An 18,342-nucleotide genomic window follows, 5' to 3' on the forward strand; every position below is an offset into this window, starting at 1 on the left:
GTGATAAATCTGGATATGTATTGACTGGCCAGCCCGTGTGTATGTGGATTGAACTGTTGGCCAGCTTGTGTGTGTGTGGATTGACCTGTTGGCCACCCCGTATGGATGTGTATTGACATGTTGGCCATGTGGATTGACTGTTGGCCAGCCCGTATGGATGTGGATTGACCTGTTGGCCAGCCCGTATGGATGTGGATTGACTGGCCAGCCCTTATGGATGTGGATTGACTGGCCAGCCCGTATGGATGTGGATTGACTGGCCAGCCCGTATGGATGTGGATTGACTGGCCAGCCCGTATGGATGTGGATTGACCTGTTGGCCAGCCCGTATGGATGTGGATTGACCTGTTGGCCACCCCGTATGGATGTGGATCGACTGGCCACCCCGTATGAATGTGTATTGACTGACCAGCCCGTATGGATGTGGATTGTCCTGTTGGCCACCCCGTATGGATGTGGATCGACTGGCCACCCTGTATGGATGTGTATTGACTGGCCACCCCGTATGGATGTGGATTGACCTGTTGGCCAGCCCGTATGGATGTGGATTGAATGGCCAGCCCGTATGGATGTGGATTGACTGGCCAGCCCGTATGGATGTGGATCGACTGGCCCCCCGTATGGATGTGGATTAACTGGCCACCCCGTATGGATGTGGATTGACCTGTTGGCCAGCCCGTATGGATGTGGATTGACCTGTTGGCCACCCCGTATGGATATGGATCGACTGGCCAGCCAGTATGGATGTGGATTGACCTGTTGGCCAGCCCGTATGGATGTGGATTGACCTGCTGGCCAGCCCGTATGGATGTGGATTGACTTGCTGGCCAGCCCGTATGGATGTGGATTGACTGGCCCCCCGTAATGATGTGGATTGACTGGCCACCCCGTATGGATGTGGATTGACCTGTTGGCCAGCCCGTATGGATGTGTATTGACCTGCTGGCCACCCCGTATGGATATGGATTGACTGGCCAGCCCGTATGGATGTGGATTGACTGGCCAGCCCGTATGGATGTGGATTGACCTGTTGGCCAGCCCGTATGGATGTGGATTGACCTGTTGGCCACCCCGTATGGATATGGATCGACTGGCCAGCCCGTATGGATGTGGATTGACTGGCCAGCCCGTATGGATGTGGATTGACTGGCCAGCCCGTATGGATGTGGATTGACCTGTTGGCCAACCCGTATGGATGTGGATTGACCTGCTGGCCAGCCCGTATGGATGTGGATTGACCTGCTGGCCAGCCCGTATGGATGTGTATTGACTGGCCAGCCCGTATGGATGTGGATCGACTGGCCAGCCCGTATGGATGTGGATTGACTGGCCACCCCGTATGGATGTGGATTGACATGTTGGCCAGCCCGTATGGATGTGGATTGACTGGCCAGCCCGTATGGATGTGGATTGACCTGTTGGCCAGCCCGTATGGATGTGGATTGACTGGCCAGCCCGTATGGATGTGGATTGACCTGTTGGCCACCCCGTATGGATATGGATCGACTGGCCACCCCGTATGGATGTGGATTGACTGGCCAGCCCGTATGGATGTGGATTGACCTGTTGGCCAGCCGGTATGGATGTGGATTGACTGGCCACCCCGTATGGATATGGATCGACTGGCCAGCCCGTATGGATGTGGATTGACTGTCCAGCCCGTATGGATGTGGATTGACTGGCCAGCCCGTATGGATGTGGATTGACCTGTTGGCCACCCCGTATGGATGTGGATTGACTGGCCAGCCCGTATGGATGTGGATTGACCTGTTGGCCAGCCCGTATGGATGTGGATTGACTGGCCAGCCCGTATGGATGTGGATTGACCTGTTGGCCAGCCCGTATGGATGTGGATTGACCTGTTGGCCAGCCCGTATGGATGTGGATTGACCTGCTGGCCAGCCCGTATGGATGTGGATTGACATGTTGGCCAGCCCGTATGGATGTGGATTGACTGGCCACCCCGTATGGATGTGGATTGACTGGCCAGCCCGTATGGATGTGGATTGACTGGCCAGCCCGTATGGATGTGGATTGACTTGCTGGCCAGCCCGTATGGATGTGTATTGACCTGCTGGCCAGCCCGTATGGATGTGGATTGACTGGCCAGCCCGTATGGATGTGGATTGACTGGCCAGCCCGTATGGATGTGGATTGACTTGCTGGCCAGCCCGTATGGATGTGTATTGACTTGCTGGCCAGCCCGCATGGATGTGTATTGACTGGCCAGCCCGTATGGATGTGGATTGACTGGCCAGCCCGTATGGATGTGGATTGACCTGTTGGCCAGCCCGTGTGGATGTGGATTGACTGGCCAGCCCGTATGGATGTGGATTGACTGGCCAGCCGGTATGGATGTGGATTGACCTGTTGGCCAGCCCGTATGGATGTGGATTGACTGGCCAGCCCGTATGGATGTGGATTGACCTGTTGGCCAGCCCGTATGGATGTGGATTGACTGGCCAGCCCGTATGGATGTGGATTGACTGGCCAGCCCGTATGGATGTGGATTGACCTGTTGGCCAGCCCGTATGTATGTGGATTGACTGGCCAGCCCGTATGGATGTGGATCGACCTGTTGGCCAGCCCGTATGTATGTGGATTGACTGGCCAGCCCGTATGGATGTGGATCGACCTGTTGGCCAGCCCGTATGGATGTGGATTGACTGGCCAGCCCGTATGGATGTGGATCGACCTGTTGGCCACCCCGTATGTATGTATGCTGGCCACTGTGTTTAGATGAAGATAGCCTTGAACCATAAGACAACACAAAGGTCGTTTACTTCCGGGTTGATAAGAGTTAAAACACGTAACAATACCAGCTACCACCTGACGAACACAAGGAGATGTCTAGCACGGAGAAACACAACAGCTAGGCCAATGTGAAGAAGCCGAGCATTCAAACTAGAAAGCCTACCTGTATAGAGATGCGAAATTACATTCCACCTCTAGTTGTTTTTTATGTTTTTATTTTAATAATTAATTTTTTTTTTAAATTTTTTTTTTTGCTAATGTAAAAATTTATATCTTTGATTTGAATGTTAATATTTATGAATGATGCCTACCCTGTTTAGCAGACTATTAAAGGCTTTAAAACATGTCAGAAGTATAAAAAGAGAAATGCTTATCAACACAGAAGTTGTTACACTATGTAAACATCCTTTTCACACCAGGTAAGAAAATCTGGCACCTGTAGTTTATAGTCCCCAGGTATTTCTCGACTCAATGGCAACAGAGGTTTGGACTCAAAGAAACGTTTGAAAATTTTTTTTAACCGTGCGTTATATTATTTACACATAATGTTAACAATTTAAGTGTATTTTGTATTACCTTTTTACAAATTCGATATTTATAACTTTAAGCAACTAAACAATATTGTGGTTTTTTTAAAAAGTCAAAACAATCTGGTTTCTTCTCTAATGATCAGGCCCCTCTCAGCAAGCCTGGTGAATACCACTTAGAACTCTTTCTTTTTTTTAAAAAACAAAGTTACAAAACAAATATGACTTTAAAGAAATAGAATACACGCAGACATTTCAACAATAGAAAATATTTTTAATAAATATCAGTTAATGGGTATATTAACACAAGTCATGGAGGCGGGCTTTGATGAGGATAATGACAAGAGATTGGAGGACAGATTGTTTGATTGACAGGAGGGCGGGCCACAGAGGGAGAACAGCTGCTCATGCACAAACGGCTGTTCGTGTACAAACGGCTGTTGCTGTACAAAAAGCTGTTGGTGCGCCAATTGCGGCCGTACGTCGACCGAGACGCTCTTGTTGAACGCCGGTCGTTTAGCGAGGCAGCTCGGAGGAAACCTGGCTTCGTTATCCGAGATAGCACGTTGGAGCTTGAACGGTGCGTTGAGTTTTTCACCGTGCTGTGATTCAAGCTGAACCTGATCGGCACTCGGTAGTGACTCAAGGGATGAAATACTAAACATGGACGAATCGTAGATGTCGGAAAACTCTTCCGATACTCTACTACTATTATGCAACGATGTTGGCGATTTTGAGTTGGGTATATCTCTACAGACAGCCAACTGCGAGAGTATAATTTTCGGGCTTTTTATAGGAGGGGAGCAAACTCTATATACACGAGAAAGGGGGGTAACTTTTGAGTCAATAAAGGGAGGGAAGTAGATATCATCCTCCATAGGAGGTGGGGAGTATATTCTAAAACTGTCTAATTTACTGTTCTCTGATTTCTGCGTCGAGTTTTTAGTTTGCCCAATGCTGAAGATCTCGTCAAATGTTCCATTCTCGCTGTTGGGGCTATATAAACAGCTGGTTACAGTTTGAGAACCGTCGTAGGGGATGAAAGACCCGCAGGACAAATGTCTTTGAGAAGCCTGGGGTGCGGGTCTAGGATGCTGCTGGGAGACGGTTCTCTGAATTCGAGACTGCGGCTCCTGTTTTGGGCGCGGCTCCGGGCTCAGAAGTACACAATCTGCAGGAGGCTCCAAGGTTATCAGCTCCAAGTCTTTTATTTTCAGGTCGGTTTTACTTCTCGTCTTGGGACAGGGAAGGGGGTTGACTTTTTCGAGATTCTCATCCTTGGTTTTATTGCACTTGGTGGGGGGACTGAGGGTGGGGAGACTGGGGAGGCTGACCGTGGGGGTACTGAGACTAGGGAGATGGACCTTAGGGGCAGTGGCTTTAGGGGCGCTGGCGAAGTATGGACTGGCAGTGGTCGAGCTGGTGTCACGGCTGAATGGTTGGTGTTTGTGGTGAGGTTTCTCTTCAGGCTGGTCGAATATTTCACTCGGGGGATCCAGTTGTATCATGGAGTCAGAGAAACAGCTCATTGACATATCTGGATACAGAGCTGGTGAAGACAACAAAACAACTCGTTACTAATCAGTAATAATAATCAGAGCAGTATAAAAATATCCATATATATATATATATATATATATATATATATATATATATATATATATATATATATATATATATATATATATATCCAAAAACTAGAACTGTCCAACGTACTTTATTTTTTTCAAAAAGCCGTTTTTAGAACAAAAAAGTCTCAACGGATAAAATCTAATGACAGTGATGAACCATGAAATAAGGAATCTGAATACTAATCAACGACATCGGCTCCAAGATAGCGGAAGGTAAGAAAAGAAAAAAACGCCCCCCTGTCCCCTAATGTTACGTGAACAATTGTGCGATCAGCCTCCCCTACCCCTCCCTTAATTTATGGGTCTGAAAAGCTCGGCCCCAGCCGTGTCCGTTTTAATGAACGTCAGCGGTTTCCTGCATGCCAACTCTCAGCACATTCATCTTCTTCAAGCGGAGTTTTCTTAAAAACCTGTCTCTGTCTGAACGAAACAAAAAATTTCTTACGGGAAAAAAAAAATAATTTTTTTTTTTGAAAAATATTTCCTCTGTTGTTGGTAGTCGCGAAAGGGACGTGGGATCTTGGATTGGATTTAAGCTGAGCCCGCTCAGACAAGTCTGCACGTTTACCCCCCCCCCCCCATCCACACAAACTATGTGCCTTATTTTTATAGTGGCGCCCCGGGGAGGGGACTCGACACATTAACCCCCCCCCCCCCCCAACTATCGAATCACAAGCTCAATACATTGATACACGTAATTATATTTTTTAAACGCATTTCAAATGCAACCCTCCGTTCCATCGCCATCCATGCAATTTTAACGCCCCTCCCCATTCTACATAATGGTTTTGTAACAACGTTATTTTTTAAACATATATTATTCTATTAAAAAAAGGCAAAAGCACCCCCACCCTTTTTTTAAATTTTAAGTGGCATAAATAACTATCATTCTAAATGAAGGAGTCTTTTATTTTTGTCAAAAAAAAAAAATTATAACGGGCAAAGAAAAAAAAAAAAAAGAAAAAAAAAACGAAAAATAAAAAAAAAGAAAAACTCAAATTATTTGAAATAGATTATTTTTTAAATTCAAAGTTTTAAACAATAAGGAAATCAGGGATTTATTTCTCTCATATCGACCCGTCCTAACCTCACCCTTAACCCGGTCACATTCTTAGCTTCAGCAGTTCAAACAACCAGATAAACTGGTGATGTCGAAACATGGCTGACTGGTACCTTAAAACGGAAAAGTGACGCTCTGTGAAACCATTATCGACCGAGTTAACACACGTTCATATTTAATGTTTACAAAAACAAATAACACACACGGAATTCAAAACAAGGTAGCCCCCAGATAGCAATCAAATTAGGTTGCATGTAATTATGACTTTACTTCCGGGTCATTCACCGGAATGTGAACCGGTAACAAATCTAGAAAACAAGTTCGGGGCTGACAGCTGAGATAGCACTCAGGTTCCTGTCTAACATAAGCACAAACAACAGCTCGACAGAAAAACAACAACTAGGAATAAACAAAGGCGTTTGAAGTGTACAAACAGGACAGCCGTTGTTACAACAGTTTAGTTGGTGCAAGAACGAGGTAGTTAGTGTAAAAACAAGGTAGTTAGTGTAAGAACAGGGTAGTTAGTGTAAAACAGGGTAGTTAGTGTAAGAAAAGGGTAGCTAATGTAAGAACAGGGTAGTTAGTGTACAGGGTAGTTAGTGTAAAAACAGGCGAGTTAGTATACATGGTAGTTAGTGTAAGAACAGGGAAGTTAGTGTACAGGGTAGATAGTGTAAGAACAGGGTAGTTATTGTAAGAACAGGGTAGTTATTGTAACAACAGGGTAGTTAGTGTAACAGCAGGGTAGTTAGTGTAAGAACATGGTAGTTAGTGTAAAACAGGGTAGTTAGTGTAAGAACATGGTAGTTAGTGCGATAATTACAACAAGCTGGTTGGTGCAACAACTAGCTAGTTAACAAGGTGCTTAGTGCAACAGCAGGCAAGTGGAGTGAGTTGTGAGCGGGTGGTGAGTGTGGTGGAGTTTTGAAATGTTTTACAAGCCAAGAATTGAGCGAGAAATCGAGACGTCCTTACCCACTAGGTACACACGGACTAGGAAAACAAATAACAGAGAAAGATCTGGTTATTTGAGTTGGGGTTAAGAGCTTCATTTAGTGACATGAACTCGATCTCGGACCAGAGATCATTTTTAGGAAATAGTGCTAGAATTTGGGTCAGAGATCTTTTAGGAAATACGGATAGATTTAGAGAGTATGGGCAGATTTTGCTAATAGGTCAAGATTATATATCTAATATATAAAGCTCAGTTCTGTAACGTGTGGCAAAAAACAAAAAAGTTTGTCGTTGACACTTCTACGGATTTAAGTGTTAGATTTTTTATCGTGCTCATAGTCTAAATTTACGAGTCAAAAAATTACCATTGAAAGTCTTTAAAAACAATTTTCACTCTATTTACTTAGAAGAATAATTTTCAATTATGAACGCGACATAAAATTTTTAAAAAGTGTATCGACGTTTATAAAATTTATAAAATTGTGTCGGAAATGTATTGACTGCACAGTTACTTCCCTTTAATAAAAAAAAAATTCTTAAGAAGAAAGAATTTACATTTTATTATTACTTTGTTTTTGGTGTTAAGAAAAAAAAATAATTACATAATTAGCGGGGATTGATTAAGTGCAATGTCGTTAGGTATTTTTAACACTGCCTTTTATTTATTCTATACACTGAACATACTGTTCAATAATTTTTTTTTAAATCAATAACATTTAATAAGCCAGGTCCTACAAATCCTATATGTTTATTTCTTTCCATTTACGGATAAGCTTGGAGTATTATCATTTTTGTTCACTAAATTGAAACAGGCGCGTCCGCCGGCGCCCTTGCACGGTTCGATTTGGCACCCTGGGCTATCATGTGAGCGCTATGCTGCATAGTTTTGTTTTTAACAGTGCGATAGACTATGGGTAAGAAAGGTTACTATAGTCTTTAAGTGAATCAAATCCGGGCGTCCTCCGGCACCCCGACAGGGTGCTATTTGGCGCCCCGGGCCTTCCGGTGTACGCTATGGTATATACGTTCGCGTGACTTCAAAAGACTATGAATAAGTTATGTACTATAGTCGTTTACTAAGTTCAATCAGGCGGTGACGTCATGGTGCGTCCTCTGGCGCCCAGACAGGGTGCTATTTGGGGTCCCGGGCCTCCCGTGTTCGGTTTCGCGCCTACGTTCATTAAAGTGAGTGCAAAAGACTATGAATAAGTTGGGGTACTATAGTCGTTTATTAAGCTGAAACAGGCGATTCCGCCCCGGGCTAGACTCTGAGCACTGTGCGTTTATGTTCGCGTTAGTGTTTTCTTTGTGTTTAGGTTGGGTTTGCGTTAGTGGTTGCGTTTTGATTTGGTTCGTTTTTGTTCTTTCTTTTTTCGTTTTCGTTTGTGTTTTATTTTCTTTGCGTTTGTGTTTGTATTTGTGTTTGTGGTTGGTTTTGCGTTTGTATTTGGTTTGTTTTCGTTTGTTTTTTCGTTTGTATTTTTTTCTTTGGGTTTGTGGTTGGTTTTGCATTTGGATTTGGTTTGTTTTCGTTTACTTTTTCGTTTGTTTTTTTCTTTGTGTTCGTATTGGTGCTTGTGGTTGTGGTTGGGTTAGTTGTTAGGTTTTTGTTTTCGTTTGTATTTGTAATTGTGTTAGCGTTATGTTTGCGTTTTGTTGTTTTGGTTTTGGTTTGGGTGTGCAATGCCGGGTTTATGATGATTACTAAACACACAGGTAATGGTCTTTAACAGAAAGGTTTTTCACAGAAGCCAGAGCAGGGCCTGGCCGGGACGGCTAGTATATATATATATATATATATATATATATATATATATATATATATATATATATATATATATATATATATATATATATATATATATAATTTATTAATATTTTTAAATTAACAAACGAAAACGGCCTAGAAGAAAATATGTAACATCAAAAAAGGTCAAACACATGTTTCTTAGAAGAATAAAACTAGGCCAAGAAATGACGGAAAAAAGCTAATATTAGACCGGAATATCCTTAGATGACGCCCCTGATACGACTGTTATTTGTTCACGCATGAATGGACCTCAAAGACGTACGCGCGTAATAGTATTGCGTCACCGGAACACGCCTACCGTCTCGTGTGATGAATCATCGTCAGAAAACCCACCCGTCGCCTCACGATTTCGGCTGACTTTTAACGCCTGGGGTAGGAGGGGGGGGGGGGCGTTTGTTTGTTTTCCAACCTACGACCCTAGTGTTGTCTTTAGTAGAAGTCAACACGGATATGAAGTGATCCACGATGTGTCTGTAATGTTGGGAAATTACATTACTTGAGCCACACGCCCACATCTCTAGAATCAGATTTCACGGGTGTTTCCTTAAGGGCCTATTATTAAAGCTACAAAACAAACGGGGCTCTAAAATTAAGTTGGGCGTTGCTGATTCACTTACAATCACATTCAAACACTATAAACGGTAAGTATACAATTATGGTAGTGGGGATTGGTTTAGAATAATTCGTATCATCGATTGATCATTGTCATATTGATGGTATACCGGATGTCGGGGAATTAGCCCTTAAGGTTAGGTTAAGAGTGGCATCTTAATGGAGCATTGCAGTGCGTATACATGTCGATACTGTTAATAGTAATAAACTTTAAAATCGTGATTTCAGAAGTGTATTGTGCAAGAAAATAGTTTTTTTTTTAAAAAGTATATTTCATTTATACTGATGGTACGTTGGTAGAGGTATATTAAGCTCAGGAGTTTTATAAATGGCTGTAACACATCAAGAACATAAACCATGAAAAGAAATAAAGGTTGAACACACACAGACACCCACGCATTTTGAAGTCGCACACACACACGCGCACTCTTTCAACACACAGACACCAACGCATTTTGAAGTCGCACACACACACACGCGCGCACTCTTTCAACACACACAGACACCCACACACTTATAACACACACACACACCCTTTCAACACCCACACACTTTAAACTCGCATACACACACACACATACACACTTTAAACACACACATACACCCACACACTTCTAACTCACACACACACACCCTTTCAACACACACACAGACACCCACACACTTTCAACACCCACACTTCCAACAAAACACTCCTAGTGAAAACGACCATCGTGGGTCACACGTCGGTCATGTATGTGACATGCAGACGACAGAGACGAAACAGTCATTGTTGTTTCCGGTAACACGCAACCCCCGCGGTCATGACTGGTCATGTCATGAGCCAATACCCCCCCCCCATGTTGTAACAACGTAACACATCCCGTTAAGTTACGGATTATAAGCAACAAATGATCATCAAGTAATTTCTATGTTTGGTGAGGGGGGGGGGGGGAAATGAGGTATTTTAAAAAAAAAACATGAGCTTGCGTAAACAAGCGTTAAAATATTGTGTGGGTGTTGTATGTGAGGGGTGGGTGTTGTATGTGAGGGGTGGGTGTTGTATGTGAGGGGTGGGTGTTGTATGTGAGGGGTGGGAGGTGAATGTGTTATTAAATTAAATGATAAACAACCGTTAATACATTGTGTGGGTGTGTATGGAAGAGGAGGGGGGGGGGTTAAATGTGTTCTTTAATTAAATGTCTTGTGGCACTGATAAAGAACAAATACGGCCACTATACAAAAAAAAAATTTTTGTTTCAACAAAACCTTCGAAATATTTCCCCATTAGATCAAGTAACGACCGATATACAAGAAAAAAGCTTACATAACGATAATTCGTAGCTTATAATAGAAACGACCCCCCCCCCCCTTCCCCCACCCCCAATGTCTGAACAAGCCACGCAGACGATGAGTGATGGGGCAGACGACTTGTGATGTCGTAATGAGAACTTGTCAAATCCGTGACTAATAATCAAAGGGCCAGCGGAATCGATTATGTCTGTATTCGTTGTCCTTAACAAAAAACAAGCAAGCTAAGAATTATTGTTATCCGCGTCTAGGCGTAAACAGGTTCTACATTAAATTAACTACAACACAAAAAAAACAAACAGCGGTATAATTAGGTGAAATACTCGAGTACTTCCTGCTTGAGGACAGGCAAGCCTATAAATAATCAATACGGTGTGAAAACGAGGTTAATGTGTTTCTGTATTGTTTGTGTTATTATTTTTAGTGTAGACGGCAGTTAACTTTGCTGACAGGAGAGCTCATGTGAAGAATGGTCGGGGGATTGCTGACGGGGGCGGTACAGGATATCACAACAGCAAGGCTAGCCGGTGCATACACCTCTTCTTTATAAGCAAACTTTTAAACAAGAATTCGAGTAAGGCGTAAGGTGTACTGTTTCAAAAATAGTAAGGGGGGGGGGGGGTAATATTTTGAAAATGTAAGAATGTCTTATAGTCTATTCAAGTTTTATGTTAAAATGTATCAAATTATTGTAGCCCTCTCTTGAAAAAGTCTGTACTGAATACTCAGTATTGTAGATTCAGTATAACTAATCCTTCCCCACCTCAGATGAATTACAGCTCATCCAAAAATTTGTATTAGGACATGAGTTCACCCCCCCCCCCCCTCGTCAATTACAAATTGACCATAATCCTCACAATAAATGTAACTATAATTGAAATCTGTTGTTAATGTTAGGGCCAGGGTAGGGGAATATTTTGGAAGGAACAAGTTTATTTTGCCAGTTACTCTGTTTTGGCTAATGTACAAAAAAAATATGTTTATTTTAAGATGGAGGGGGGATTAGCAGTGAATGCTTTAGACTTGGTTCATACAGTTTGATTTTTTTTTTATATAATACATTATATAGAAAATCAAATTATCTTTGCCACGGGTTAAGATTTAATTTTAAAAAAAACAACTACTTACTGTAGTGCAGGTTCTTCAAATAGTTGCTGATGTTGTAATGCCCCTGGGAGAAAGCTTCCCTCTGGGGGGTTTGGTTACTGGCATTGGCCACCAGAATGTTAGCGCCAGCCTCAATCAAGCAGTGGGTGATTTCCTCATACCCCCTGTATGCAGAGAGGTGGAGGGGTGTGTCCCCCCTGCAGGTCTGGCTGTCTACGTTAGCGCCGTGCTTTAATAATAACCTGCAACATACAGAAAGTTTTTGAAAAGTTTATTCAAAGATTCCTGCAAGAAATAACTCTCGGCTTTTATGAAAATTATGCTTTAATAACGTGCATGTCCAATATGCAAAAAGGAAAAAAAAAAGTAAACTTAAAGATATGTAAGAAATTAGAAATAAATAGTGGCTCTTTGAAAATTATTTAACAATATTTAATATATTAATTTAATATAGTTTAATATAAGTATAAGTTTAATATAGTATTACTAGTTTTATTTCAGCCAAGTTTACTCACTTCACAATATTTAAATGTCCATTATCAACAGCCGCGTGTAAGGGGGTGGCTAAGCTCTTGTCTGTAGACGATACACTGGCTCCCATTTCAAGTAATATTTTAGCCAGGTCATAAAATCCCCGACTGCAGCAGAAGAACAAAGCTGTTCCATCTCTCCTGGATGTTTGGCTGTCTATACATCCAAAGATACCCTGGCGGATTATCTCCAGGGCCAGTGCCTGTTCCCCGTTACTTATAGCTTCAATGAGCAGACGCGCCATAAACAAGCTGGCTGAGGTTATCCTTTCTTTAAATTGAGCGATGTATGATGTAGAAGAATAGAAAATATATATTTCTCTTGTTTTCAATCTGAAAAGAAAAATTCAAGTTTCAACTAGTGCTAATTCACTGAGTGGGACGGAGTGGTCTAGCGATGGAGAGCTGGATTGTTAACCCGTAAGTCTCGAGTTCGAATCCGAGTTCAAGTCAGTAGACCGTCCCTGGGTACCCAACTCTGATGGGTACCTAACTCTTGTTAGGGAAAGTAAAGGCATAGTGCTGACCACACTATCTCTTCATATGCCGAGGTCACAGAAACAAGTGTACTCTTCTTCACTTGCCCCATAGACCATCAGGTTTGAAAGGAAAACTTTAACTTACTTTTTAAGTCACTGAGTAAATAAAATTATTAAATTCTAGGCCTACTAATTCAATAACTAAAATATGTCTAAGTTGAATCAAGAATAAAAAAATAGAAACAATTTTGTTTTGCAATTGTACCTAACATCACAAATCTAGCTGTAGCTAGTATCATGGCATGAAAACAATAATAACATGATTATCTAATTACTGATGTTCAGAATGATGACAATGCATGCATTTTCACTAGAATAAATACATAAATATGTAGGGCAATAACTGTAACTTTATTTTAAAGAAGTAGCCTAAAATCTATATACATAGTAGGGCCTACTAAGTCTACAACTCTTGTCATTATTAAAAATGGAACATCAGCAGAAACTGTAACAACTGTTACCACATTTTACCAGTGTTTCTTTCAGACATTTTATACAATTTGAGGGGTGGGGGGAGCACTTGAAATATATAAATATAAATTATAATAAATAAATTATATATATCCCCAAGAGAAGCCTGCAAGAAACTCTGATTTATACTCAAATACTGACTTGACTATAGAGCTTTACTTACTAGTCTTTAGAAGACACTTTTAGTTTTAGGTTAGTCTCTAAAGATTAGTGTTAGAAATATCTATAGGCCTAATTTATAAGCTTAGTAAATAGCATACTAATTAATTAGTAATTACTATTTACTAGGCCTCAATAGTAAAAATTACTAATTAATTAGTTAGGCCTGTTGTAGCTACTCTAAACAATATCTTTGGATTTAGCCTAAAAAAACTAATCACTTTTCTAATACTAATAGTAATAGGGGACAGAGTGGTCTAGCGGTAGAGAGCTGGAGCACTAAACTAACCCGTATTGTAACTGTAGTGTAAAAGTGTAACTGTAGTCACAGTAGTGTAACTACTTGTTTATTAATATTATAATCTAGACCCTAGAATGTAAAATAACCAGGGGCCTTACAACTAGATCTAGATCTATAGCTATAGATTTCCATAGGCCAGACTTGTAGTAAACTTCTAAAAGTAAAAGAAAAAATTACAACATTCAAAATTAGCCTTAAAAAACCTACGATGGCCAATCTGCCCTACTCGTGAGGCCGTGAGACAACTCACAACTCAGTCAACTCTCATAACTAGGTACTAGGATAAATTTTGAAAATTGGTTTAATAGGGAAACAACCACTACAGTTAAAAGGAGCTAAAAATTACAATAACAGAACAGTTTTCCTTTTTGATGTAGCTCAAACGGTTAAATAGTTATGATTTTTTTTCGTATTAAAAAAGGTGATTTTTTTAACATAGGTTTTTTTCCAATTTCTGTGATAGAGTTTTTTTAAGCGTTTACTAAAATTGTCCTAGCTTGTAAACCATATGGTCAAATTGGTTATAACTTTGCAATATCTTTATCTATCATATATGCAAGGATAATAAACAATAAAATTAGAAATTTATGGGCAGAGTTAAACAAAAACAGAAGTAGAACAGGGTACCCCCCCTATTTTTTCATATACAGTGCATTCATAAAATCTCAGTTAAAATTTTAACACTTTGAAAAATTAAGCTCAAACTTGCTGAGAATGATGAGCTATGGATGTGTCAGTTATTACAATCAAAATAATATTCATAACTGAAAAGATTTTTGTTTTAACTGCTACAAAGCTGATAAATTATACAATTTCGCAAAACCGAAGTCTTGTTGATGTGAAATGCAACATGATGGCAAATTTGAGTTATTAAGCACTTAAGTCTCAAAATTTGCCTGGCTCTAGATGACTCTATTCTCAAACAGAAACAATCAAAATATGTGTTTAAATCTATCTGTTTGACAAAAATTAAGGGGTGGAACAGGGTACACCCCCTATTTTTAAATACGAAATTTGTTCATACACTATTTGTTTAGGCTCAATCTATTTGAATCTAAAGCTAACAACTAACTAGAGTGAAGCTCTAAAATAAGTGTGTGTGATGGTTCTATCTAAATAGTTGACAAATAGGTAAAGGATGGTAAAAATGTAAAATGCTGAGTCATCGACACACCTGACATCATTGAAAAACTGAGCGCTTATATTTAAATTTAAAAAAAAAAAGGCAAATTATACCTATTAGAAATGTAAGGTGTTTTATTCGTATAAATGTAATAAACTTGTTTGTATACTTATATATATAGTTTAATTTAAAAAGATGTGTTTCTGCTTATTCGTTAATATATTACATTTCAGGAGAAGTTCAACATTGGTTGGTTTTTAAAGGAAATAGTTCATATCACAAATTAATTAGTTTGCCTAAATAAAAGATAAACACATTATTTATTTTAATAGTTTTAATTTCTCTTTTACATAGTGTTCCATCATTAGACCATATAACTGTCATTAGGCCATGTAACTGCTTATCATATTGTAGAGATGTGCTGGTTTTAGAAGTGTAGGTTCTATCTGGAAAAGTAAAGAGTACAAGTACATTATTTGCCTTCCCATCAAAATAAAAAGGTTTTCTGAATACACCAAATATTTAATGTGTATTGTTAATACCCGACCTTCCTTTCTTCCCCCCCCCCCCCCCCCACTACCGTCAATATCAAAACAACGCTCGCCACTATCGCCGGCATCAAAACAACGCTCGCCACTATCGCCGGCGTCAAAACAACGATCGCCGGCATCAAAACAACTCTCGCCACTATCAAAACAACGCTCGCCGGCGTCAAAACAACGTTCGCCACTATCACCTGCGTCAAAACAACGATCGCCACTATCGCCGGCGTCAAAACAACGTTCGCCACTATCGCCGGCGTCAAAACAACGTTCGCCACTATCGCCGGCATCAAAACAACGATCGCCACTATCAAAACAACGCTCGTCGGCGTCAAAACAACGTTCGCCGGCGTCAAAACAACGTTCGCCACTATCACCTGCGTCAAAACAACGATCGCCACTATCGCCGGCGTCAAAACAACGATCGCCACTATCGCCGGCGTCAAAACAACGTTCGCCACTATCGCCGGCGTCAAAACAACGTTCGCCACTATCGCCGGCATCAAAACAACGATCGCCACTATCAAAACAACGCTCGCCGGCGTCAAAACAACGCTCGCCGGCGTCACAACAACGCTCGCCGGCGTCAAAACAACGTTCGCCACTATCGCGGGCGTCAAAACAAAGCTCGACATAATCGCCAGTATCAACACAGCGCTCGCCAATATCGCCTGCGTAAAACAGCGTTTCCCACTATCGCCAGAGTCAAAACAACGATCGCCATTGTCAAAACATCGCCCACCACCAACGCCCGAGTCAAAAATGCCTTCGGTACTATCACCAGTGTCAAAACAGCGTTAGCCATAAGCGCCAGAGTCAAAACAGCGTTTGCCACTATTGCCCGAATCAAAACAGCATTCGCCACTATCGCCCGAATCAAAACAGCGTTCGCCACGATCGCCCGAGTCAAAACAACGATCGCCACAATCGTAATTACAGTAATACAAGCATATCAGTTAGACTAAGTCACACAAGTGTTAGTAGCGAGACCCGACAACTTCCGGTTCACTTTCACTTCCAGTCTGTAAACAGTTAAAGTCCCAAACAGTACACCAAACTGTGAAGCGTTTTGCAGCTAAGAGACACATCCAATCATTACGATTTTTTATAGTAATAGAGAAAAATGGATAAGAATGGAGATTATGCAATAAAATTTCAAGTAGAGCCCATAGAGAAGTTTAGGGAATAAGTCAAACTTACCTTATTTTCAATGAAACACTCCATAAAAAATAGTCCATGAAAATATTTTAAAAAAATATATAATACGCTAAGTCCATTTTTCTTCAAAATAATACTCCTCGCAATAAAATTGACCAGGCAAAAACGGAGAATAATAAAAATTACGAAACACTCGCACTCGCGCGTCCGCCAACTCTCGGTATTTGGGTAACGGGAGGAAAATCTCGCCGCGCATCGAAAAACGGGAGCCAAATCCTAGTACCTACTCATAACTAACAAAGTGTTCTAGTAGGCCAATACTATTAATTAATTATCTACTATAGATCTAGATCTAGGTCCTACTGACACCATTCAATTCATTACGACGATTATTTGCATTTTATGATTTTATGCCATAGGTACTGAAAATAGAAATATTCTAATAAATATTAAATAAAATAAGAATCTAGATCTAGATCTCCTCACTCTAGATCTAAATTTAGATCTAGAATCTAGTCAACTATTTTAGAATAGTTTGGATCAACATAGATTTATTACTTAAGTGACAAAATTGCATGCTTACCCAATTAGCTAATCAATAGTCCATCGTGTCAGTGATGAGACAACATTAGATCCACTACAACTACTAGTAACTAGACTAACTAGACTAGTCGACTAGACTATCTGAACACACTACTAAACTATTTCGTCACGCCAAGCTGCTGATATAGTAGCACACAGCGTATTTCCTTGTGTATATTATTCAGCCAATCAGCCCGATTCAAAAAGTCAGCTATGTTAGTTGTTAGCCTAACATCCGCCTCTATAAATAGCTTTTGAATAAAATAGGGCAACCCATGCTCCAGTTGAACACCAACGCACGAGTTGCGGAAAAGAAAGAACTAGAAATCTAATTTTAATATAGTTTTAAAAAGTACGTTTTAAAGCAGTAAATAATAAAGCAATTTAAGATGCAGGAAAGAAACCTGATTATTTGGTTTTTCTATGCTACTGAAGAAATCACAGCCTATCTAGATCTAGAAGTTAAAGCCTAGATTTATTTATTAAAATTATGATTAAAATAAAATGGATGAAACTGAAAGTACTTACCCAGAATCCTTCTAGTAGGCCCTAGATCGACTATATTTCTTACTTAAGTTTCCTCATAAATACACTACTTTCAAGGGGAGGTTAAAGAATGGCCAATATAATAGGTCAATGGGAATAATTACATCATAACACCACCCCTTGTACATTTGCATAATTAGGTCAACAGGCTTTAACCTTTAGACGGAATTTAAAAAAATAAAAAATAATCGATATCAGCTGTGTATACCCTGGCCTAGACTACAATCAGGAAATCCTTCAGAATTCTGATTGGTTAAAATGCATCCAATACAAAGATACAAGTATTTGATTGGCTGTATAACCTGACACAGATTTAGTTTTCTCACGGTGTGTTCATGCATGATAATCAAATTTTTTTGACATTCGATTTTTTTTATACTAACGCTTTCATTTCATAGTTCATTTTGGTTACAATGAACTCGCAACATACTGTCCACTTTTTTTTCTTCTAAAAATAAAAAGCATGCTTAGTGACCTAGATATTGAAATCTATATTTACTAAGATGCTACGACAATCAACCAACCAAATTGTATGTTCTGTAAGCAGTTTAGTTAAATGCGAAGTTTTATTTAGGCAGAATTGTCTGGTTTAAGGTATTTATTTGATCAACAACAGACGTTTCTCGGAAAATCGACAAGATAGAGA

General features: G+C 40.4%; 1 protein-coding gene across 2 annotated transcripts; it reads right to left on the reverse strand.

The window, feature by feature from the left end:
* Window positions 1-3,533: 3,533 nt before the first annotated feature.
* On the reverse strand, window positions 3,534-17,895 carry LOC131928921 (uncharacterized). 2 transcript variants are annotated; one of them, XM_059285088.1, is made up of 4 exons: window positions 17,679-17,895; window positions 12,261-12,608; window positions 11,767-11,987; window positions 3,534-4,830 (listed from the first exon to the last, which is right to left on the reverse strand). In XM_059285088.1, the coding sequence occupies exons 2-4, from the start codon at window positions 12,518-12,520 to the stop codon at window positions 3,566-3,568; spliced, it is 1,746 nt and encodes a 581-aa protein (XP_059141071.1). In that variant the 5' UTR covers window positions 12,521-12,608; window positions 17,679-17,895; the 3' UTR covers window positions 3,534-3,565. The 2 variants fall into 2 exon arrangements, with proteins under 2 accessions (XP_059141071.1, XP_059141070.1); XM_059285087.1 differs by lacking the exon at window positions 17,679-17,895 and adding an exon at window positions 17,152-17,607.
* Window positions 17,896-18,342: the final 447 nt, after the last annotated feature.

This window comes from Physella acuta, unplaced genomic scaffold (genome assembly GCF_028476545.2).
Source record: "Physella acuta isolate Inbredline_101_S28 unplaced genomic scaffold, ASM2847654v3 ptg001569l, whole genome shotgun sequence".
Taxonomy (NCBI): domain Eukaryota; kingdom Metazoa; phylum Mollusca; class Gastropoda; family Physidae; genus Physella; species Physella acuta.

Excerpts from the sequence above, each read along its gene's own strand:
- LOC131928921 (XM_059285088.1), bottom strand. The coding sequence starts at position 12,520 with ATGGCGCGTCTGCTCATTGAAGCTATAAGTAACGGGGAACAGGCACTG. Across the intron at positions 11,988-12,260 it reads GGACATTTAAATATTGTGAA|GTTATTATTAAAGCACGGCG; the intron begins GTGAGTAAACTT and ends TGTATGTTGCAG. Across the intron at positions 4,831-11,766 it reads TTTGAAGAACCTGCACTACA|CTCTGTATCCAGATATGTCA; the intron begins GTAAGTAGTTGT and ends TGTCTTCACCAG.